Source organism: Monodelphis domestica, chromosome 1 (genome assembly GCF_027887165.1).
Source record: "Monodelphis domestica isolate mMonDom1 chromosome 1, mMonDom1.pri, whole genome shotgun sequence".
In the NCBI taxonomy this organism is placed as follows: domain Eukaryota; kingdom Metazoa; phylum Chordata; class Mammalia; order Didelphimorphia; family Didelphidae; genus Monodelphis; species Monodelphis domestica.
In genome coordinates this window covers 164,043,126-164,068,532 of record NC_077227.1, presented here as the reverse complement: position 1 = coordinate 164,068,532, position 25,407 = coordinate 164,043,126, and the positions used below count along the sequence as shown (strand labels likewise).

The following is a 25,407-nucleotide window of genomic DNA, read 5'->3' as shown; positions in this document are numbered from 1 at the left end:
AGAACTATCCAGAATTGAGGATATGGATGATTTTGCTCAAAAGAACTCTAGTTCAGTTTACAAGGGCAACAAACAAACAAACAAAAAGTATAAAAGTGATCAAGGACACTCTCTATTAATCCCCAAACTACTGTCGGAAGGAACACCTCCATGAAGGTATACAGATACCCTTGCTGAGAGGAAATGGAGAAATCCTTATTATTTCCCAGCGATTGGACTGTGCCACTTCTAAAATGATTGCTGTTGAAGAACTGGGGAGAAGGAATCTGGTCAGGTGAGCTACCCACTCTGGGGTCTCTAAGAGTAAACTGAAATGGTCTACTCTTTTTACATTTTTCCTTTTAAGATAATTTTTCTCCTTTCGAAATCTAGATCTAAGTGTAGCAAAGTAATATTTTTCCAATTATTTAGATCTAGTTTCATTTGTGTGAAAAAATTTTTTGTAGTTATGTTCATATAATTCCTAAATTTGTCTAGGCAAGCAGATTCTCAGAGATTTTATATTGTCTAGAGTGATTTTAAATGGAGTTTTGCTTTCTAACTCTTGTTGCTGAGTTTTGTTAGAAATATATAGGAACGCTGATGATTTATGTGGGGTTATTTTGTACCCTGCAACTTTGCTGAAGTAATTATTTCCACTAGCTTTTTAGTTGATTTTCTCAGTTTCTCTAGGTATACCATCATGTCATCTTCAAAGAGTGATAGTTTAGTTTTCTCATTGCCTAGTTTGATCCTTTCAATTTCTTTTTCTTCTGTAATTGCTACAGCTAGCATTTCTAGTACAATATTAAATAATAGAGGTGATAATGGGCATCCTTGCTTCTCTCCTGATCTTAACTTATCCCCATTGCAGATGATATTTGCTGTAGGTTTTAAATAAATACTGCTTATGATTTTGAGAAAAGGCCCTTTTATTCCTATGCTTTTTGGTATTTTCAATAGGAATGGGTGTTGTACTTTGTCAAAGGCTTTTTCTGCATCTATTGATAATCATGTGATTTCTTTTGGTTTGATTATTAATATGGTCATTTATGTGGATGGTTTTCCTAATATTGAACCAGTCTTGAATTTCTGGTATAAAACACAACTGGCCATAGTGCTTTGTGATCACTTGCTATAGTCTTTTAGCCAGTGTTTAATTTGATATGTTTGCATCTACGTTCATTAAGGTTATTGGTCTATAGTTTTCATTCTGTTTTTATTCTTCCTGGCTTGGGAATCAGTATCATATTTGTATCATAAGAAGATTTTGTAAGACTCCTTCTTTGCCTATTTTGTCAAATAGTTTATAGAGTATTGGGAATAATTGTTCTTTAAATATCTGATAGAATTTAGTTGTGTATTCATCTGGCCCTGGTGATTTTTTCTTAGGAAATTCCTTGATGATTTGTTAAATTTCTTTTACTGATAAGGGATTATTTAAGTATTCTATTTCCTCTTCTGTTAATTTAAGTATTCTATTTCCTCTTCTGTTAATCTAGGCAATTTATATTTTCATAAATATTCATCCATTTCACCTAGATTGTCATATTTATTGTCATATTATTGGGCAAAATAACTCTTAATGATTGCCTTAATTTCCTCTTCATTAGAGGTGAGATTGCCCTTTTCATTCATGATACTGTTGATTTAGTTCTCTTCTTTTTCTTAATTAATCAATACTTTATCTTCAAAATACTAGCTCCTAGTCAATTTTACTAGTTCAATAGTTCTTTTCTTTTCAAATTTATTAATTTCTCATTTAATCTTTAGGATTTCCAATTTGGTCTTGATCTGAGAGTTTTTAATTTGTTCTTTTCCTAGTTTTTTTTAGTTGTATGCCCAATTCATTCATCTCTTCCTTCTCTTTTTTGTTAATATAGGAACTCAGGGATATTTTTTTTCCTGAATACTGCTTTGGCTGTATCCCATAAATTTTGATATATTGTTTCCTTATTGTCATTCTCTTCAATGAAATCAGTAATTATTTCCTTGATTTGTTCTTTAACCCACCAGTTTTGGAGAATTAGATTTTTAAATTTCCAATTAATTTTTAATTTGCCTCTGCATACACCCTTACTAATTATAATTTTATTGCATTATGATCTGGGAAAGTTGCATTTATTATTTCTGCTTTTCTGCATTTATTTGCAATGTTTTTATGCCCTAGTACATGGTCAATCTTTGTAAATGTACTATGCGCTGCTGAAAAGAAGGTATATTCCTTTTTATCCCTATTTACTTTTCTCCATGCATTTATTAACTCTAATTTTCCTAAAATTTCATAAAAATCTGATAGTGGTAGATTCAGATTTCCTACTAGTATAGTTTTACTATCTATTTCCTCTTTAAACTCCAATAATTTCTCCTTTAAAAATCTGGATGCTATATCATTTGGTGCATATATATCCAGTACTGATATTTCTTCATTATCTACACTGCCTTTTACTATCAAGATTATAATTACCTTCTTTATTTCTTTTGATTAGATCTATTTTTGCTTTAGCTTTATCAGAGATCATGATTGCTACTCCTGCCTTCTTTTTTTCAGTTGATGCCCAATAAATTCTGCTCCAACCTCTTACTTTTATCCTGTGTGTGTTTACCTGATTCAGGTGTGTTTCTTGTAGACAACACATGGTTGGATTTTAGTTTTTAATCCACCCTGCTATCTACTTCCTTTTTATGGGTAAGTTCATCCCATTCACATTCAGAGTTATGATTACTATCTGTATATTACCCATCATTTTGATTTCCTCTCTTAATCCTGCCCTTTCTTCTTTCACTATTTCCCCCCACACCAGTGTTTTGCTTTTAATCAGTCCCCTTTTGCCCATCCTTATTTTACATTCCTTCCCACCCAGTCCCTTCTTAATTCTCCTCCTGTTTCTCTTTAGGATCTTTTGGTTGCCTCCCCTCCAACTTTCCTCTCCCTTTTAATATTCCCCCTCCTCAACCAAACACACACACCCTTATCCTCTTTCTACTTTTCTATAGGGTAAGAAAGAATTCTATACTGTAATGAATCTGTCTGTTCTTCCCTCTCAGAACTGATTCCACTGAGAGTAAAGTTTAATTATTGCCTGTCACCATTCTCTTCCTTCCCTTCTTATAATAGTATCCCCCCATCCAATGTGCCTCTTTATGTGGTATAATTTTCCCTATTTTACCTCTTCTTTTAAGATTCTCTTAGTATAATCTTCTTTTTCCCCCTAATTATTTTTTACATATCCTAAACAGCTTAATACTACAACTTATGCCTATGTACATTTCTTCTATTAAGATAATGAAAACAATTTTAAGAGTTACATATAACATTTTTCCATATAGGAATATAATTAATTTGACCCAGTTAAAGCCCTTGAATTTTTTTTCTCTCTTGTTTACCTTTTTATGGTTCTCTTGAATTTTGCATTTGAACATCAAATTTTCCATTTAATTCTGGTCTTTTCTTTAGGAATGCTTAGAACTTTTCTATTTTACTAAATGCCCATACTCTCCTCTGAAAGTATATAGTCAGTTTTGATGGGTAGGTGATTCTTGGTTGTAGACTTAGTTCTCTTGCCCTCCTGAATATCATAGTCTAAGCCTTGTGGTCCTTTAGTGTGTAGGCTTCCAGATCCTCTGTATTCTTGACTGGTGCTCCATGATATCTGAATTTCTTCTTTCTGGCAGTATTTTTTTTTTACTTTTTTGCAGTATTTTTTCCTTGGCCTAGAAGCTCTTGAATTTGGCTATAACATTACTGGGAATTGTTTTTCAGGGATTTAATGTAGGGGGTGATCTATGGATTCTTTAAATGTCTATTTTGCCCTCTTGTTCAAGAACAATTTTCTTGGACAATTTCTTATAATATGATGCCTGGCCTCTTTTTGTTGTTGTTGTTCTAGGCTTTCAGGTAGTCCAATAATTTTCAAATTGTCTCTCCTAGATCTGTTTTCCGTGTCAGTTGTTTTTGATGAGATATTTCATGTTTCCTTCTAGCTTTTCATTCTTTTGATTTTGCTTTATTTTTTCTTGTGAGATCATTAACTTCTACTTGCCCAATTCTGGTCATTTAAAAATTGATTTTCAGCTATGATCTTTTGATTTTCCTTTTTAGTTTGCTCCATCCTGATTGTCATGGTTTCCAGCAGGTTAATTCTGGTCTACAATTTGCTTATTACTTCCCTTGATTTCTATGCTTCTTTTTCCATTTGGGCAATTTTGTCTTTTAAGCTGTTTTTTTATTTTTATTTCTTTTTCTCACTTTTCTTTCTATTTTTCTTCTATCCTTCTTACTTGGTTCTTTAACTCTTTTTTGAGTTATTTCCGAGCTTGTGACTAATTTCCAGTTGGGGGTGGGGGGCTTGAATGTGTTTATTTGTTTCTAACTCTCTTCAGTTACTTCTGTATTTTGCTCTTTTTCTCCATAAAAAATTTCCATGGTCAAGAGCTTTTTTTGCTATTGTTTACCTCTTTTCCCATTGGAGGATTAGAATTCCTATATTTTGGTGATCATTGCTATCATTGTTTCTGCCTCAGAGGGCTATGCCTTGGGACTATCTTCCCCTCCCTGTCAGAGGTCTAAGTGAAGGCAAGTAGATCTGTGGTGTTTTTTGTGTAGCTTGCTTCAGAGTGTTTTGCCCTGAGCCTATCTTCCTCTGCTGCTGTTGCTACTACTATTGATGGTGCTGCTATTACGAGCTGCTGCTGCCGTGATGCTGAGCCCCACCTCCAGCTGGTATTTTCAAGGGTGAGTTTGTGGTGTAGCACTCTGCACTGTGTTTTGCCCTTAGGCTATTTTCCTCAGCTGTTGCTGCCAGTGCTGCTGCTATGGTGGGACCCCTGCTATTCCCCACATCTCACTCCCCAGTGATGGCACAGCCCTTGGGGTGAGTTTGTGGTGCTTTCAGCCAGCCCCCTAAGAATTTGGAGATTTCCCTAGCCCTGGTTCTAACTAGTGGGGGTAGGGATGGTTAGCCGGAACTTTTTCTTGTTCAGCTTTGCCCCTTTATAGTGTGGGAATCCTTTCTCACTGCCTACCTTTCACTTTGTATACAGTGGAAGAACCCTTTACTCATATTGTTTTGACTTCTGTCCTTTTGAGATGCTTTGTAATGATTGATTTAGAAGAAATTTTTGAGAAGCTCGAAGTTTTTCCTGCTCCTAAGCCACAATCTTGGCTCTGCCCCTTCCTAATAGTATCTATTTATAACCAAGAGTAAGCATTATCTATAATAGAGATAAACCTGAAACCTTTCCAATAAGACCAGAAGTGAAGCAAGGATGTCCACTATCACCATTATTATTCAGTATCATATTTGAAATGCTATCTTTAGCAGTAAGACAAGAAAAAAATTGAAGGAACAAAAATAGGCAATGAGGAGATAAAACTATTATTCTTTGCAAATAAATATTATGTTATACTTAGAGAACCTTAGAGAATTAACTAAAAACCCAGATGCAACAATACTCCAATGAAGTTGTAGGATACAAAATAAACACATATAAATCATCAGTATTTTTATATACTACCAATAAAACCCAGCAAGAAGATATAGAAAGAGAAATCCCACTTAAAACAACTGCAAATATGAAATACTGAAATACTTGAGAGGCTACCTGTCAGAACAAACCCAGGGATTGTATGAACACAATTACAAAAAAACTTTTCACACAGATAAATACAAATCTGAAAATTGGAGAAATATTAATTGCCCATTGGTAGCCTGAGCCAATATAATAAAAATGACAATTTCATCTAAATTAGCTTACTTATTCAGTGCAATACCAATCAAATTACCAAAGAATTTTTTATAGAGCTAGAAAAAATATTAGCAAAATTCACCTGGAAGAGCAAAAGGTCAAGAATATCAAGGAAATCCAATGAAAAAATGTGAAGGAAGGAAATTTAGCAGTTCCAAATTTTAAACTATATTACAAAACTGTAATCATCAAAACAATCTGGCACTGGCTAAGAAAGAGTGGTGTGTCAGTAAAATAGATTAAGTATACAGTACACAGTATTAAATGATCATAGGAATCTAATGTTGGATAAATCCAAAGATCCAAATTTTGGGGATAAGAACTCAGAATTTGACAAAAATTGCTAGGAAAAAACATCTTGGCATAAACTAGGCATAGACTATCTCACAGTAATAGTTTAAATGGATAAATTTTTTATTTAAACTTAAAGAGAGATATAATAAATAAATTAGAGAAGCATGGGAAACTCTACCTGTCAGATCTATAGAGAAAGGATGAGATTATGGTCAGACAACAAATAAAGAAGTTTTTGATTATGCAAAATTAAAAAGTTTTACAAAGAATTCAACTATTTTTATTTTCCAGAGTCTATCTAAATTAAGAGGTATTTTTACACCAAGACTCAGAACTCCAATTTCTTAACCTAGAACAAGAAAAAATAAACCAATGTGTTAAAAATTTAGGCAACTTTTCTTACCGTGATTCTCTTCATATCTAGCTGGCGGAGTTGCATCATATGCTGAAGGATAGTGTGTTTGTACCATGACTCTTGAGCTATTGGATTGCCATCAAGAGTGATGTCTGAGAGGGAGGTGGAGTCAGCAAGGCACAGAATATCTTCAAAACTACAGACGAAAAGAACAACACATGATCATTCTTAAACTTTGTAAGATTCTTTTACTTTTTCATGGGAGTTAACTATAATTTTAAATTGTTATTAATTATCACTCTAGAGCCAAGTTAAGTTCTCATTTCATATTTTGATTCTCTCTTAATGGCTCTTCCATCTACTAGAAACCCGTCATAATGGAGTAAAGGAGAAAGGATGTGGTCCCCTCCCCACCTCTAGATTCTCAAGGCTTAGTTAGATATATAACGCTAAAACAATTATAACAACACAGGACAGCAAATCCTGATTGGCACTTGGGGATCAAGTAACTCATTGACCAAATTCTACCTAACCAATAATTCTCCTATCATTTTTATGTGCCATTTTCCCAAATCTACCTATCTATTAATTCTTCAATATTATCACAGAGCTTTAAGTTCTAAGTAAACTTCCTTTATCTTTCTGTACTCTCAGTCCTAATCCAAGTTCTCAGTATACTTTCTTTTCTGTATTCTCAGGCCTAATCCTTCTCAATCTCAAATGAGTTCTATTTACCATTTTCTTACTTTTTTCCATTGTAATTTTTGAAATACCAAACTATTCAATTTAATAAACATTTATTAAGTTCCAATTATCTGTAAAACATTATGCTGATCTAGGGCAGCTACATGGCTCAGTGAACAAGGCCTGGAAATCCTAGGTGCAAATCTGGCCTCAGACACTCCCTAACTATGTGACCCTGGGGAAGTAATTTAACACCATTTGCCAACCTTTCACAGCTCTTCTTCCTTGGAAGCAATACTTAGTATCAATTCTAAGATAGAAGCTAAGGGATTTTAAAAAAAAGATACTATGCTAGTCATCAGATGTACAATGATAAAAGTGGAAGCCATTTCATCATTCATATGCATTATGTGTTCATTTAGAGGCTAATTTACTAAGTTATTGTTCAGCCAGCTGAATAGCATGAATTTAGAAATATATATATTTTTATCAACTTCGTTTTTCTAATATGTTCAGACCAAATACTCTGGATTTTACTAGAAGGCTTTCTAATATTCCAGGCTTCATGCAAATTCATACAATGCTAACAACAAATAAAGGCATTTGAAGAACTGAGGCATCAAAAGGAAATTCTTCTCTTTTAACTTTCTTATGCAGGTATTTGTACCATGTATATTCCACAACAGTGGCAGAAACATTTAGTGAATCTACATCTCCCTATTTATCATCTCATTTGACATCAATACTTAAGTAGAGTCCTGATCCAGTCCTAAAAGTAAACAAAGTAAATAAGCATATTTTATATTATTTTAATCTACATATGAGAGAATTTGCTTAACACCATTTTTAGGGCTATATTTTTATTGGCATCTCATGTTTTCTTAAAATCAGTAGAAATAAATATAATGGCAATTTACATGTGGTTGGCTCTAGAAAAGTGCCTATGGCACTTCCCTACCTCATATTTTATTATAAAGCAGCAGTCATCAAATATATTTGGTATTGATTAAAAAAGAAAAGTAGATCAATATAATAGACTAGAAAAAGGAAAATCAGAAATCATGGAATTCAATAATCCAATATCCATATAAACCTGAAAATTATCTAGAAAAGAATTTTATATATGATAAATGCTATGAAAACTGGAAATTAGTCTGGCATAAATTACAGTCATATTAATATCATACCATATTCTACAATAAATTCAAAACAGATATGTATTCTAGATATTAAAGAACATATTAAAAATTAAAAGAGATGCAAGTTGTAAACTTTCCACATCTATGGGAAGGAAATATATTTCTTAGTTAAACAAGAAGTAATGAGAATTACAAATGATAAAATAGATAATTTTGATTAAATGAAATTAAAAAGCTTATTCATAGGTAAAACTACAGGATAAGAAAGGAAATGGCCGACAAAGAAAAAAAATCTTTGTAACAAAATTTCTGATAAGAATTTTATTTTTAAGAATCCAATAGATAAGTGGTCAAATGATATGAACAAGTTTTCAAAAGAAGAAATGCAAATTATTAACAACTATATGAAAGAATGCTTTAAATATCAAGACAAATTTGTTTTGGTATTAAAGAGAGAATATTTCCAAAATTGAAGAGGCACCTAAACTCTAGGCTTGAAGAGTCACTGCAAAGTCCTGCAGTCTTAGTATCTAACATGAATCAGTTGTATGATTAAAAGATAATAATAAATTTTATTTTAATTTTCACAAAAAATGCAAATCAAAACAAGTTTTAGGTTTCATCTCATGCCCAGCAAATTAATAAAACATGCAATATGGAATTATGCAAATAAAATCAATAAAATGTCAATAGTCTTTTACTCAAAGATCCTAAAGCTAGGCATACCCTGTTAGGAGGTCAGTGATTTATATTCAATGGCACAATATAAACCCAAACATTGAAAGTAACACTTTTTGTGATAGAGAATAATGGGAAAAATAAAGTAGACACCCATCAATTGAGGGATATGTTAAGCAAATTATAATACACAAATGTAATGGACTATTATTGTGCCATAAGAAATAGTGACTAGGATGTTTACAGAGAAGCACTAAAAAACTAATATGAATTAATGCTGAGTAAAGTAATAAAAGCCAGGAAAACATTATATGCAGTGGTTAGAACAATGTAAGTGGAAAGAACAACCACTACAAAACAATAACATTTAATGTTACAAAAAATATAAAAACAAAGCTTGGCTCCAAAAAAAGAAATGAGAAGACATTTCTTTGTAGAGGTAAGAGGCCCACAGGTATGGAACATTGCATATAATGATATAACGTCAGATTTTTTTCAATATATAGATTAGCTTTGCTAAAATTGAATTGTAATTCTTTTTTTTTGTCTTTTTTTCAGTTCTTTGTAATAAGAGAGGGCTTTCTTAGAGGGAGCAGGGGAGAGAGGCAGAAATTTAGACAATATAAAAACAAAAGGCATCAATTTATTTTTAAAATCCTTATCTTCTGTCTTAGAATCAATATTGTGTATTAGTTTCCAAGGAAGATGCGTGCTAAGGGCTAAGCAATGAGGGTCAAGTGACTCACCCAGGGTCACACAATTATAAGGCCACATTTGAACCCAGGACTTCTCATTTCAATACACAGAGTCACTTCGCTGCCTCTAATGCAATTTATTTTTAAAGAAAAGAAAATTGCCTATAAAAATCTGTATATTTGATTATCATGTTAATGAGAATGTCACTGATGCAAAAATTATCCTTAAAAAGATTTTGTAGAAATGAGAAAGCTGAATTATAGGTCAATGGCTCCTTATGTTTATTATCTTTTTCACTCTTTTGAGATTTCTTATCTGAGACAAAAGATAGACATGGCATTTTTTCTTAAATTTCCATAAATGTATGTTTATTTAATATCATTAATACATTCATACATTCATAATATATCAGGTCACATTAAAATAACATTATGATCTCTAGGAGCTGATAAGAAATGGAAAACACATATGGCATATGTATGGCATATGGCATATGGTCACAATAAGTTAAGCCTACACTTAACAAATTATGTCCTTAAGCATAAGTCTCATCTTATTTGGCATAACAACTTAGGATGAGGTCCAGTGGCCATAAAGATATATTTCACAAAGGTTTTCATTAAGATTACCTTTAACCAGAAGTAGAGGAGGAGGTTCCATTCCTGAATTTGTCATTAATAAGAATACTACCTTTAATATCTTATATATATTCAAACAAACAGGTACACGAAAAGGTATATACTTGGTTACTAATTCTAATAACAGATGCATCATAGAAGCTAAAAGTTGGAGGGAACTTCATAAGTTATCTAGTCCAAGTCATACCTAAACAAACTTCTATAAGACTTATCATACATAAGTCTTGATCATCCATTATTGCCCCCAATCTACTTTCAGAGAGCTAAAGTTATTTTCTAAATGACAATGGAGGCTAAGTGACTTGCCCTTAGTTACACAGCTAGGAAGTGTTTGAGGACAGATTTGGACCCAGAATCTCTCATTTCTAGGCCTGGTTCTCAATCCACTGAGCCACCTCACTGCCCCTGGATAGCTATAATTATTAGGGGTCTTCCTTATAGGAACCAAAATTCATTCCTCATTACCTCTACCTATTATTAACAGGTCTGAAGTCTGGGGATAAGAACAAGAATTTTAATTATCCAGTGGTATGAGTATTTTATTTTAAATACTTGAAGATATGCATGTATGACCCTCTTCCCCCTCCAAGTTTCTCCCCTCAAGATTAATTATCCCTGATTCTTTATATAGCAACCAATCTTTATATAGCAACAAATTGAGGCTCATCATACTCCACTGCTCTCCTACTCCATATATCTTCCATGTTCCACCTAAAAAGTGGTGCCCAGAACTAAATACAGTTTTGTAGAGAATAGTACAGTACAATGGTATTCTAGAGAACATGATACTCTAGAGAAAGGTAGAGTGAAATATGACCTCTGGAACTGCTCTCTCCAAAGGTACTAATGATCTCACAATTGCCAAATCAAATATTCCAATTTTAGGGTTCATTTTCTTGACTTCTTGGCAGCTTTTGACACTGGCTAATCTTCTCCTCGATACTTTCTTTGAATGTAAGGCCACTGCATTGCTCAATGTCTTCTGTGTACTTATATTCTAACTTTGGAAGTTTTTTGCAAATCTATTTTTATCTTCCCTATTAGAGTGTAGGCTCATTGAAGGTCAGAATTGTGTAGTATTTTTGAGCTTTATATGTTCAGCATTTTGTACAATGCAATCACTTAATACATTTTTGTTGAATGGAATTAAATTTGGTCATACTTTTCCCCAATCAAGTAGATGAACTCAGCAAGCTGAGAAGCATATATGTGTGTATGTGTGTCTATGTGTATGTATATATAAAATATGTGTATATGTATAAATTATATTGTCTCATTTTGCACTGTATGTAGTATCTAATAATGCTTAATTGCTAATTTACATGTCAATATGAATAGTATCTATTACTTGCTTAGTGTTGAGTAGAGTTTCAAATTAACATCATAATAGTTTCTGGCTCAATTTAACATGTACTCTTTTGTAGAAAGAAATTTATATATTCATTACTAAAAAGGAATAAAATAATTTCTTCCCTGGATCAAAAAATATCTTGAGTATAGAAAGGAATAACATGTTAGTATCTTATAAATGTATGTCATAATAAACTTTGGAAATCTAGATGACCTATAAAAATCCATCTGTTCTGCATCTGTATTTGAAGTATAGCAAAAATGGATAGGAATGGAAAAATCTTTGTTATCCTCAGAAGGCACTCCCCTGCCAACTACTCCCAAATCAGCTGTTAGTGCTGACATCCATGCTTAAGTCTGTGTGCTCTGAATAGCTTTAATAAAATAAATCCATATTTGATAGAGGAGATTCCTCATAGAATTTCATTTCCATCTGCAATGCATTCTATCAATAAACATGCCAGGCATTCCTAGAAATGTTTTGACAAGGTAGATCATTATTTTAAAGGCTTTCCCTATCCAAACAAAACATTTCTTCAAATACATACATATATCTATTCCTAATGAAAATTTATAATGTACTGCTTAATCAGAGAAAATTATACTCAGATTCTTTAAATAACTGGAAGTAGAACAATCATACCAGTATAGTGGTGGCTCTATCAGTCTCTATGTCTCATTTAACTGCTAGTCTCTACAGCTCATCTTAGCCAGGAATCCACAAACATTTTAAAACTATGTATTTTGACAACTGTATTTCTGTATGATTAGTTTGTTATATTTTGTTTTATTTTATGTACTTAAAAACATTCTGAGGAGCACACTATAGACTTCACCAGATTGTCGAAAGGGTCCATGACACCAAAAAGAGGCTAAGAAGCTCTGATCTACATAAAGAGTAATATTACATAAAGAGAAATATACATTCTTCCAAAGTCTGTCATTCAACCCAAAACCTGACTTCTCTTTTTTCCAGATTACTCATGTATTTGTTCCTTCACTCAACATTTTCCTTTCTTAATTTCACATCTGCTTCCTATCTGGTCAAAAATTAGGGAAACAATCTATCTCTACTGATAGTAACTTAACAAATTAAAAATGGAAAATAAAAATCAGATAGTTTTTTGTTGTTTACTTGGTATAAGAAAGTATATCAGCAAAAGGTAAATATATTAAGATATTGAGATTCTAGAAAGCTATTTTATCTGTATGATTCCCAAATAAAATCTTATATTCCCAATTAGATAATTACCAAAAAAATTGGCCAAGTGTTTTGGCTATAAGATAATTAACAACTCTTCATCCCAATACGTTATGCACTACAAAATGAACTTAACCAAACTCAGTTTCTTCATTGCTGATTATTGAAGATTTGAAAACTTGCTTGCTATGTAACTAGCCCTATATGATATTTTCTATAAAAGCAGAAAAAGACAAACCCTTGTTCACAAGGAACTTACAATTAATTGGGGGAGGAAGGGAGGAGGCAAGGACTAATACAACCAACAGGAAAGAATCATCATGGTATATAGTTAAATATTAAATTGTACAGTGTATAAAATAAAAAGTATACAATGAAGTGTTATGAAAGAAGGAAACAAGAGTGTAAGGAAGGATGAAAAGAAGGAAGGAAATTATTAAGAATTTGTTAAATAGAGGTGGAGCCAAAATGTCAATGTATAGGCAAATGCCCATTGAAACCCCTACAACATTACCCCTCCAAACAACTTTAAAATACATCAATCTGAAATCTGAAACAGAACAAAAGGCAGAGTGAGACATATTTCCAGCCCAAGAAAACTAAGGAGGTTGGAAAGATAGATTTGTGACATGAGGTGGAGACCAACCTACAGACAATAAAGTGGCAACACCAGCAATGGACCTTGAAATGGACCTTATTAGCTGCAAGGGTTGGGGGAATTCTTAGCCCAGAGTTAGTAAGAAGATTGGATATATGGTCAGAGATTACAGGGGACCTTGAACTGACACTAGGTATAGGAATGACTGCTGTTTGATAGCTCCATTGCCCAGATACTGTTCTGGGTCCCAGTTCTATGGTAGAGAGGAACACTTGTTGTCAATCACAAGGGAGCAAGGGCTCCAGTAACAATTCAGTGGCAGATGGAAGCACTACCACTTGTGACTACAGATGACCAGAGGCCCTTCTTGGGAAAAGAGCAGAATGTAGAACAGAGAGCAGTGACCATACGTCTCCAAGGATAACACCATCTTGGAAGTGTGAAAAATTTATAGATCCCCAGAACTAGTTCTAAAAATAGCAGGACAAAAAAGCCTAAAGCTTGGGACAGTACCATGTCCAACTCAATCCTCATCCCCAGATGAGGACAGCCCAACTTTAAAATGAAATTTAAAGTAAAGAAATTAGACTGAAAAAACGAGTTCCCCCTTCCAAAAAAAAAAAAAACAACAAATTAAAAGACAACAAAAAGAAAACTATAAGCAAAGTCTCCAAGAAAAATGCAAATGATACATATGCCCAACACCTTCTGGAAGAACTAAGGAAAGAGATAAGAGGAGAAGAGGAGAAGAGAAGACACTTCTGGGTTAAGATGGCTTCAGTGTAAAAGCATGGTTCTTCCTCTCCTCACCACCAACCAATATAAAGTGCCTCAAAAGAATAAAAAACCAAAATCAGATAAACAAAGAGGCTCCACTGTAGGACGCAGTCTTGAAGGTAGGTGGGATTTGGGCATTTCCACAGTATGAGGGGATAAAAAAACTCCCACCAAAGCTCAAGCTGATCAACCCTCCCCCCACACCACCTACGGCTCCAGAGTCAGAGTCAGCACATCAGGATCTGAGTGAGCACAGGGCAATCTCTAGGTTCTTGGGAGCTGGCTGAGAAAATAACAATCTTACTCCTGAGAGCAGTTAGACTTGGAACCCAAGGAGGCTAAGGAACTTGGACCTTGGGAACAGAGATAGAGGAAAGAGGGGTGGCATACAGCAGATACCGCAGAGACTCAAAAAATAGCCTCAGGACAAAACCTGCTCCCTAACTTGATATACACACAGAGCCTGCCCTCCTCACTCAGACTTCTGGCTGGGAAGGGAAGGAAAAACCAACAAAGGAATGGCCACCAACACCCAAGAAATATAATCTACAAACACCAAAAAGAACAAGAGAAAGACATTGACCCTGAATAATTTTTATGGAGAAAAAATCCATACTACAGAGAAGACAGAAGAGGCTGACAAACAAGTAAACACATCCAAACCTTCCAAAACAAATGGAAATTGGTCACGAGCTTTTGAGGAGCTTAGATTTGAGATTATGAACCAAATTAGAAAGATAGAATAAACTTGGCAAGAAAAGTGGAAAATAGTTAAAAAAGAAAATAACAGTTTAAAAAACTCCCACTTGGAAAAAGAAGCCCAGAAATCAAATGAAATGATAAGCAAGTTGGAGACCAGAATTAAATAGCTGGATGTCATGAAAAGCAGGATAGACCAAACTGAAAAGGAATATCAAAAAGTCATAGCTGAAAACCAGTCTTTAAAGACCAGAATTGGGCAAGTAGAAGCTAATGATCTCACATGACAGCAAGAATTAATAAAGCAAAGTCAAACGAATGACAAAATAGAAGGAAAAATGAAATATCTCCCTGACAAAATGACTGACCTGAAAAATGAATCTAGAAGAGACAATTTGAGAATCATTGGTCTACCTGAAAACCTAGAAAATAAACAGAAACCTTGACATCATACTACAAGAAAGTATCCAAGAAAACTTCCCTGATGTTCTTCAACAAGAGGGCAAAACAGACTTGAAAGAATCCACAGATCACCCTCTACATTAAATCCTCAAAAGACAGTCCCTAGGAATGTAATTGCCAAATTCAATAGCTTGCAAGCTAATGAGAAAATATTACAGGAAGCCAGAAAGAGACAATTCAGATATCAAGAAGCACCAATCAGGATTACACAGGATCTGGCAGCCTCCACACGAAAGGACCACAAGGCTTGGAATATGATATTTAGAAAGGCAAGAGAATTGGATCTATAACCAAGGATCACCTATCCATCAAAACTGAATATATACTTCCAGGGGAAAGCATAGGCATTCAACAAAATAGAAGATTTCCAAATATTTGTAAAAAAAAGACCAAAACTAAATGGAAAATTTGATATCCAAATACTTTCCCTGTACTCTTCGTGGAATTAATTCTGAGAGGGAAGAACATCTAGATTCATTGGGGTGTCAAATTCTATCTTACCTTACAGGGAAAGTGAGAAGAGAAAAATGGAGGGGGACTGAAGGGGGAGAGTACAAAAATAAAGCACTGGTCATCAACAATATGGTACTGGCTAAGAAACAGAAGGGAGGATCAGTGGAATAGACTTGGGGTAAGTGACAGTCTATGATAACCCCAAAGAACCCCGCTTTGGGGACAAAAATCTACTATTTGACAAAAACTGCTGGGAAAACTGAAAAACAGTATGGAAGAGATTAAGTTTAGATCAACATCTCACACACTACACCAAGATAAACTCAGAATGGGTGAATGACTTGAATATAAAGAAGAAAACTATAAGTAAATTAGGTGAACACAGAATAGTATACATGTAAGATCTTTGGGAAAGGAAAGATTTTAAGACCAAGCAAGAGTTAGAAAAAAATTATAAAATGTAAAATAAATAATTTAAATTACATTAAATTAAAAAGGTTTTGTACAAACAAAACCAATGCAACCAAAATTAGAAGAGAAGCAACAAATTGGGAAAAATTTATAACAAAAACTTCTGACAAAGGTTTAATTACTCAAATTTATAAGGAGCTAAATCAATTGTACAAAAATCAAGCCATTCCCCAAACGATAAATGAATAGGCAATTTTCAGGTAAAGAAATCAAAAGTATCAATAAACAAAGAGAAATGCAAATCAAAACAACTCTGTGGTACCACCTCACACCTAGGAGATTGGCTAAAATAACAACAAAGGAAAGTAATAAATGTTGGAGGGGATGTGGCAAAATAGGGACATTAATGCCTTGCTGGTGGAGTTGTAAATTGATCCAACCATTCTGGAGGGCAATTTGGAACTATGCCCAAAGGACTTTAAAAGACTGCCTGCTCTTTGATCCAGCCATACCCCTGCTGGGTTTATTCCCCAAAGAGGTCATAAGGAAAAAGACTTGAACAGAAATATTTATAGCTGTGCTCTTTTGTGGTAGCAAAAAATTGGAAAATGAGGGGATGTCTTTCAATTGGGGAATGGCTGAACAAATTGTGGTATCTCTTAGTGATGGAATACTATTGTGCTGAAAGGAATAATGAACTGGAGGAATTCCATATGAACTGGATTGACCTCCAGGAATTGATGCAGAGTAAAAGGAGCAGAATCAGGAGAACATTATACACAGGGATGGATACACTGTGGCATAATTGACTGTAATGGACTTCTCTACTAGCAGCAATGCAATGATCCAAGACATTTCTGAGGGTTTATGAGAAAGAATGCTATCCACATCCAGAGAAAGACCTGTTGGAGTAGAAACACAGAAGAAAAACAAGAGCATGATCACATGGGTCATGGGGATATGATGAGGACTCTAAACAATTGTCCTAGTGGAAATATCATTAATATGGAAATAGGTCTTGATCAATGACATATGTAAAACCCCATGGTATTGCTTGTTGGCTCCAGGATGGGAGGGAAAGAACATGAATCATGTAACCATGAAAAAATCTTCTTGATTAATCAATTAAATAAAAATTTAAAAATAAAATAAATAAAATAAAATGTATGACAGGAAAAGAATAGAATAGGAAGTAAGGGTTGCTCACTTTTCCCAAGCATAAAAATAGAAGCATGAGGGACATGTTTCACTGAGATGAGAGAGTAGAGTAGCTCAATGAGTGATGCATGGAGGAAGTAAATTTGCAGAATTCACCAAGGGAATTTACAAAGCATGTATCAGTGCAGTCCTACTTGCTGCCAAGCATCCTGAGGCAACAACAACAACAACAACAAAAAAAAAAAAACAACACATGAGGAGCAGCCCAAAACCAACCCTATAGAGGGTTGAGGTAATGAAACTTCAGAGCCAGGAGCAGCCTTACACATGTCCTGAAGCAATGAAACTGGTTGGGAGGGGCAGCTCAATGCCAGTCCAATCCACTTCCATGTAGCCTGAGATAATGAAAAGGGAAAATGGGGAACAGCCCTAGGAGCTACCAAACACTCTGAGGCAATGAGATGGCAGAGTAGAGAAGGAGCCTAACACCAGCCCTACCTGTTTCCACATGGCCTGAAGTAATAAAAGGGGAGAGCAGGGAAAACCCAACACAGAAGACAAGAGGGAAACCAAAAGTGAGAGCAGAATCCAGCTGGAAAAACACTGTTTCAAGCCTTCTCACAAGAGTGAGCTTGTCCACCCTCTGGAAGTGCACCCAGAGGGACCTAAAGACAACTAGACCCCAAGCACCCCAGAAGGCTCTACTGCAAACTTCGAAAACAGTCTTCCCTCTACTCCAGGAGGAGAGCAGAACTTCAACAGACAGATGAGTTAACAAGGGTGGGGGCGGGGGGATAATTGGAAAAGTGAGTAAAAGACGAAGAAAAAAAACCTAACCTTTGAAAATTACTTTCATGAGTGAAGCTCAAAATATAAACTCAGAATAGAGAAATGAAAATTAAATCTTCTCTCAGGTACCACATAACACCAATCAGATTGACATGACAAGACAGAAAAAGAAAATGGCAAAAGCTGGAGGGGATGTAGAAAAACCAGAACACTAATATATGGTTGATATAATTTTGAAATGATTTGACCATTCTAGAGAATAATTTGGAAGTATGTCCAGAGGTCTATAAAACTGCACTTTCTTTGACCAAACATACCACTAGTAATTCTGTATCCCAAAATAGTTAAGAGAAGGAAAATAGCCTATACATATAAAAAACAGTATAGCAATTCTTTTTGTAATGGCAAAGAATTGGAATCTGAGAAGCTGTTCATCAATAGGGGAATAGCTGAACAAGTTATGGCATATGACTATGAAGGAATACCATTGTGCTATAAGAAATGATGGGGGGGGATGATTTAGAAAAACCAAGGGAAATCTATATGAACTGATGCAGAATGAAGCAAGGAGAACCAAGAGAGATTACTATATACAGCAACAACAATAAAAGGACTCATGGTGAAAAATGTTATCTATTTCCAGAAAGAGAACTAATGAGCACAAAATGAATTATAATCTTTTCCTTTCTCTATTTTTCTTGCTTTTTTTGCAATGTGTCTAATATGGAAATATATTTTACATGATTTCACATATATGAATGATATATTGATTATCTTCTCAATGGGTGGGGGCTCAGTTGATCTTCACAACAACCTTGGGAAGCATACTATTCGTATTACTATTTTACAGTTGAGGATGTTAAATGATCTGTTTATGATCAAAAATCTAGTATATGTCTAAAACTGGATTTGAACTCATGTCTTCTAGACCAGTGATCTATCCATTGTACCATCAGTATAGACTTTAAAATCATCAGGAAAAACTTCACAAAGGCAATAAAGCTTAAGTTAGGCCTTGACTTGTAAGATATGGATAGCTACAGAAAAGAATATGCTAAAAAACATGAAAAGAGCACAGACATAAAGTTAGGCAATGGCTAATTTGAACCTTTGTTGTGGAGGGAGGAGGAGGGGTTAGAACTAAACAAAGACTGATTTGGATAAGCTGATGTTTAGGCAAAAGTTGAAATGATAGAGAGCCACAAAATTATGGGCAGTCTTAAGAGTCAGAAGAGACATTTGGATTTGATTTCTCAACCATAATAATTTCTTAAGTAGTACAATCTTAGACCAAAAAAGTTTTCTTAAAGGAATATCTAGGACTGTATACATTTGATTCATAGCAAATTCATGCTAGCAAACTTCAACTTTTTTTTCAATGCAATTCAATGGTTCTTGTCTTCATTTCTTGTGAAAAAATCATATTCTTCATTTCTTCTTCACTCCTTCACTCCCCTCTGGTAAGTCCAGGCCTCTTCTGTCCTTAACCTCTAATTTCACTTCCCTCAATCTTGATCAAATTGGTTGCCTGTCTCTTACTTTACTGATAAGATCAAGGCCATAAAAGTGTGAGCTCCTTAATAAGCAAATAAGACATCTAATTTTGAGGAGTCCCATGCTTACCCTAGCAAGAAGTGGGGGAAGGAACAAGGAGGGTAGAAAAGGAGATGCCAATGCCAAGCTCTCTATGGTGCTCAAAGAGTAAATGATCTTCAATTATCCACCTCTCTCTAAGGGGTCAAGCTTCTAATATTTCTGTCTAGGGGAAATAGAAGATAATGGATTTACACAATCATAATCAATTATTGAGCCCCAATTGAGTTTGTCAGAACAAACCTTGGCTCTTCTTTGAACTTGATATTTTCATCAACATTCCCCAGAAGTACAGAGAAAATATGCATTGCTATGGATAAGACTTTGTTCTTGGCATGGAATGATTAAGAACAACAAATAATATAGAATATGATATCTATTGGTTGGCTATGTCCCACCCTCATCCTCATTCTCTGAGATTAAGGAAGTCCCAATAGTCTCAAAAGTTCTTACGACTGCATCATCAGTTTGATAAAACCCATGACTACTACTCTTTGTCATGAGCAAAGAAAGGTAATCATTATAACCCGGTTCATAACTGAGGTTTGACTCACGCATCCAGTAAGGTCAAACTTTAGATGAAGACTCAGGAACTCAGGACCTCCAAGCTCCAACTCAGCAGGAAACAGGACATATATTGAGACCCAGTAGCATTGGGAGCAGAAAGAAGATCCCACCAAAAAAAAAAAAACTTTTCTTGGTCTCAACTTTTCTCCTGCTGGAAAAGATCTCTGACTTATTACCATAGCTAGCTCACCCTCATAGAGCAGAGGTATAGACAAGGCCAAGCCAGACTTCAAAAAAACTACCTACTTATTATTTTGTCTCCTCTGCCCCTCCCTTACTGACAATAAGCCCTTAGTTCAAGTTTCTGGGTCCAAGAAATAAGTCAATATATACCCTCTGACCCTTCCCATCAGTAACTAAATCTGTCTTTTCTCTCCTCCTCACCTGACTCCGTAGTTATGGGGTTCAGGAGTGGGGGAGAAGTGAGGGTGTTACATATAGCTCCGTCTCTATATGAATTTTCTATTCCTTCCTATTAGGCTCAGTGGAAGAGCTGGCTCCCTTTCTCTCTAGAAGTTAAATATTTTTTACCTATTATATACAACTTAGTATTTTATTATATTAGCAAGCATGTAAATACTTCAATGGATCCGAGTTCTCATCATGAGGGTATTCTCTATTGGTGCAGATTACAACCCATCCACACCTTTTCATCCTGTGCAATTCTTGTCGCTGTGCTCCCATAAATCCTCTATACAGGATATACCCAATTATGACATAAATAATGGGTTGTCATGGTCAAATAATGCATCACCAATGGAAAAACCATTAGTGTTGAGAGGGAAAACAGAAGGACTTTCTCAACTTATTGTTTCCTACAGCAATGTCTCTTGATCACCAGCCTCTGATGAAAAGGAGAGATAAGACATAAGACCATCTCCTGCAGCATATGTAATTTATGGGAAAAAGGCATTAACCAGACTGAGGTTCAACTTCCAATTCAGTGTCCAGGTGCAAAGAAAAGCTATCTTACCTCCAATCTCCCTTCTGCTGTGCATATCTTCTGTGGAAAGTGGAATTCCCATCCCTGTGAGGACTCCTGCCTAATCTTCAGCCTTTGGAGGAAGGAGAAATGACACTTTCTCCATTTGATATACACCTCCTATCTTGTGGTAAATTCTGTCCTATCTCCAGTTTCCTCTGAAAAAAGGAATGGTGCCTTCCACTCAATGATTAATATTACTCATTCCTTGCCATACCCTACATATGCCAATGATATCTCCCTTCCTCAATGAGTTCAGTGTATGGCTCACAAACTTTCCTCTACAACTCGTGCCCTCATACTACGAAACTTTCAACATAAATATTGACTCTTTCCCAAACACTGTGCCCACATCAAGTTCCTCAACCTATTTATATTCTACCTTAATCATACCCTTGATCTTGCCACATTATCACCTCCATGTTCACAAATTCCAAAATTCCCTTATCTGATCATAAATTTTTCACTTCTCCCTCTGCTTTCCCTTACCAAATTCTATTTTTTATTCCATTCTGTGACCTCCAGTCCCTTGACCCTCAATTTTCTCCTAGGCTATCTCCCCTGAACTAACCATTCTCTCTTCTTTTCCCCATCAACCCCTTGGTGAACCAGTTCAACTTTCCATTATTCTCTTGAATCCCTGGCCCTCTTATCTTATTTCCAATGGTACTCTGCCACACCTCAGCCTTGGAGCAGTCTTATCATTCACCACTTTCATTCCTACATAAATACTGCTAAACAAAAATGAAGAAAACCACTTAACCATTATGACTGGATACACTACAAAGTTTTGTTACCTAAACTAAACTGGGTCCTCATTGCTCTTAAGCAATCCTTCTACACCTCCTTTATCAACTCAGAGGCTCTTGAAGGCCTTTTCATCCATTTGCAAATTTCACTTAGTTTTCCCTTCCCTACCCTCCCATATATCTCATATTTTACTAAAAAATATTAAAGCTATTCTACATAAGTTCCCTTTTCCTCATCTCATATCACCCAGATGCCTTCTGCCATTATCTCTTCCTTCAGTCCTATCTCACACAAAGAGGAGGCCCTATTTTTTCCCAAGGCTAACCCCTATAGCTACAAAATCAATCTTATTCCATCCTGTATCCTCCAACAGATTGTCCCCTCTTATTACTTATCTTCAATATCTTCCTATCTATCGGCTCCTTTTCTGTTGCCTACACATATGCTCACGTCTTCCCCATCCTCAACACACACACACACACACACACACACACAAACACACACACACACACACACACACACACACACACACACACACAAATCCTCACTTGCTCCTTCCTGTTACCCTATATCTCTTTTACTCTTTGTGGCTAACTCTTTGAGAATGTCATCTAAAGTAACTTCCTCCACTTCTCTCACTCCTCAACCTCTAAGATCTAGTGTCCAATTTCATCTTTCTAACAAAACTGCTCTCTCCAAAGTTATCAATAATCTCCTAATTTTTTTGCTGTTGTTCAGTCATTCAGTCATGTTTGACTCTTCATGACCCGATGTGTGGTCCTGTTCATGGGGTTTTCTTGGCAAAAATACTGGAATGGTTTGTCATTTCTTTCTCCAGTGAATTCAGGAAAACAGAGATTAAGAGCCTTGCTCAAGATCATACAGCTGCTAAGTACTGAGGTCAAATTAGAACTCAAGTCTTCCTAACTCAAGGCCTACTGCTTTATCCAATGAACCACTTTGCTACCCTGATCTTATATTTGTCAAATTCAGTTTTGTCTCAGTATTCATGTCCAACTGTCTTTCAGACATCCAGAACTGGATGACCAATAGATATTTTAAACCCATCATGTCTAAAATGGAATTCATTATCTTTCCCCATAAATCCTCAACTCTTCCAAATTTCTGTATTGCTGTAGATAGTACCATCATCTTTCCAAACCCCCAAATTTACAACCTAGATGTCATCCTCAACTCCTCACTATCATCTCCCATATCTAGTCAGTCACCCAGGTCTATTGATTTCACCTTTGCAATATCTCTCAAATACACACCCTTCTCCCCTCTTATAGTGCCACCACAGAGGAAACTGATTCAGGTCCCCACCATCTCATGAATGGACTGTTTGTTGCTGGTGGGTCTCACTGCCACAAATCTGTCCCCACTCTAATCCATCCTCCATTCATTACTGCACCAAAGTGATTTTCCCAAAGCTCACAAATTTGGCCAGGTCATCTCCCTACTCAAAAAATTCCAGTGGTTCACTATCACCTCTGGAATCAAATACAAAATCTTTTCTTTGGTGTTCAATCTTTTATAATACTCTCCCTCCCTTACTCTCTCCCTATGGTTATTGCTGGAGGGGTTGTGGGAAGATAGGCACACTAGTATTTAGTGACAGAGCTGTGCATTATAGCATAACATTATAACAGTTTTGGAAAGCAATATGGAATTATTCCAAAAAGGGCCTAAAATGTTCATATCCTCTGACCCAGCAATTTTACTCTAAGAAAATCATTCACTGACAAAAAACCCAAAAGAACTAATTTTTCCCATATTTATCAAAATATTTATAGCAGCAGTACCAAAGAACACAAAACAAATTATAAATATTCAGCAACTGGGGTAAACAAATTGGCAAAAAAATGTGGTACAAGAATATAATGTAATACTACTATGCTATAAAAACAAACAAAACTAGACAAAAATAACTAATACTAAGTTCTTTGACTTCAGCATCAGACATGTCCATATTTTCTAATCCTGGCCACATCTTATAATCAACACCCACCCCACTAGTGTCTAGTTCCTGGGCAATGGGCAAAATAGCCTGGATCATTCGCCTGGGTACTGCAGCAGCAGTACAAACACCTCACTACTCATAATGTTGTTCTCGAGGGGAAGATAACCAGAAGAATACATTCTCAGCACCGAAATGCTGGACCTACAACACTCTGCCATGCTTGCCACCTCAACTGGCCTCTGCCTACATTCTCCCCATACACTCAAATCTATGTTCATCAACACATGTAAGTAATTTTGATCAACTGTATGCCAGTTTTATTCCTTCCTATTTGATATCCCTAAAAAAATGTGGCCAGCTTTAGTCCTTAGTGCTAATGTAACCAACTTGGGTCCAACACTAGCTGCTCTCTAGAGCACAAATGTAGCAGAAGTGTCTTGGGTATATGGTTGTATATTGCCTCTCCATCAGCAACAAGAACCAAAAGAAAGGTCATCTCTGATATGAGTCAGATAATTGCAGACATAAGCAATAACAGAACAAATTTGGCCTTATAAATATTATTAAAATTTTATCCACAGTGTTATATGCTGAGTGGATATGTTATAGCAACCAAGCCACAAGCCATAACTAGGACAACCATTTATAAACACACAATGGAAGGGAGGGGAATGCATGATAATTCTGGCACTGTCACACCACCCGGTCTCTTATTCCTTCTTGGCATTTAATCTTCTCACCTCAAGTAATAAAGCAGTATTCCCCCTAAACACTGATTCCCACTATAAGCTAATACACTGCACTACAAGGTCATTCTTCACATATACTACCTTTACTCAGATACCTATATGTTAGTTCCCTTCCACGCAAAGGGAATTGATCACTCCCTTCCTCAGCTATTCTTCAGAAATAGGAGCTATGTCTAAAAATTTCCACAAGGGGGAAGCATCTACATAATTATTTCCATTTGTCCTTCACAGCACTAGGGAAACAAGCATGCATTAGTCCAGTGTCCCGAATGCTCTCCTCAGTCACTGAGCTCTACTCAGATATTCTTTGACACTGGTAATGTCAGCAGTCTGCACCTTTCTCAGTATGCTGAGCAATGATAGAGAAAAGAAGAATCTAAAAACCCAGAATACAACAGGAGGAGTATATGTTCTGTGGAATTTACTTTCTATAATAAGGATCCCTTCTCTGACTCATCTTTTGTGTAAGTTCTGTATGTTTATTTCTGTAAACCTATTCATAACTGCCACAAGGAAGATGTTTTCTAATTCTTGTGTTCCTGGGAGAACAAGTCCTTTGTTCTTTGTTCATTTATAGATAGTGGGAAAGAATTAGCCCATGCTGTCTGATTGGTAGAAATGATGGTCATTGATGGGAACAGATTCCAGATTATGTCCATTAGACTTCATATGATTGTGGTTCTAAGCCACCCCC

The 25,407-nt window shown here is 35.5% G+C and overlaps 1 protein-coding gene across 6 annotated transcripts in view; it reads right to left on the bottom strand.

Annotated features, from left to right (window-relative positions):
- The window catches only part of LRRC49 (leucine rich repeat containing 49), a 192,994-nt gene that overhangs the window by 73,094 nt on the left and 94,493 nt on the right, over positions 1 to 25,407 (bottom strand). For 2 of the 6 annotated variants that reach the window (XM_001367936.5, XM_056809108.1), the window contains one exon: positions 6,425 to 6,572. In XM_001367936.5, the coding sequence (XP_001367973.1) occupies positions 6,425 to 6,572 (148 nt within the window). Of the gene's footprint in view, positions 1 to 6,424; positions 6,573 to 20,256; positions 20,378 to 20,653; positions 20,795 to 20,849; positions 20,963 to 25,407 lie in introns of those variants that run through there. The other 4 variants (XM_056809111.1, XM_056809115.1, XM_056809125.1 and 1 more) reach the window with 4 other exon arrangements.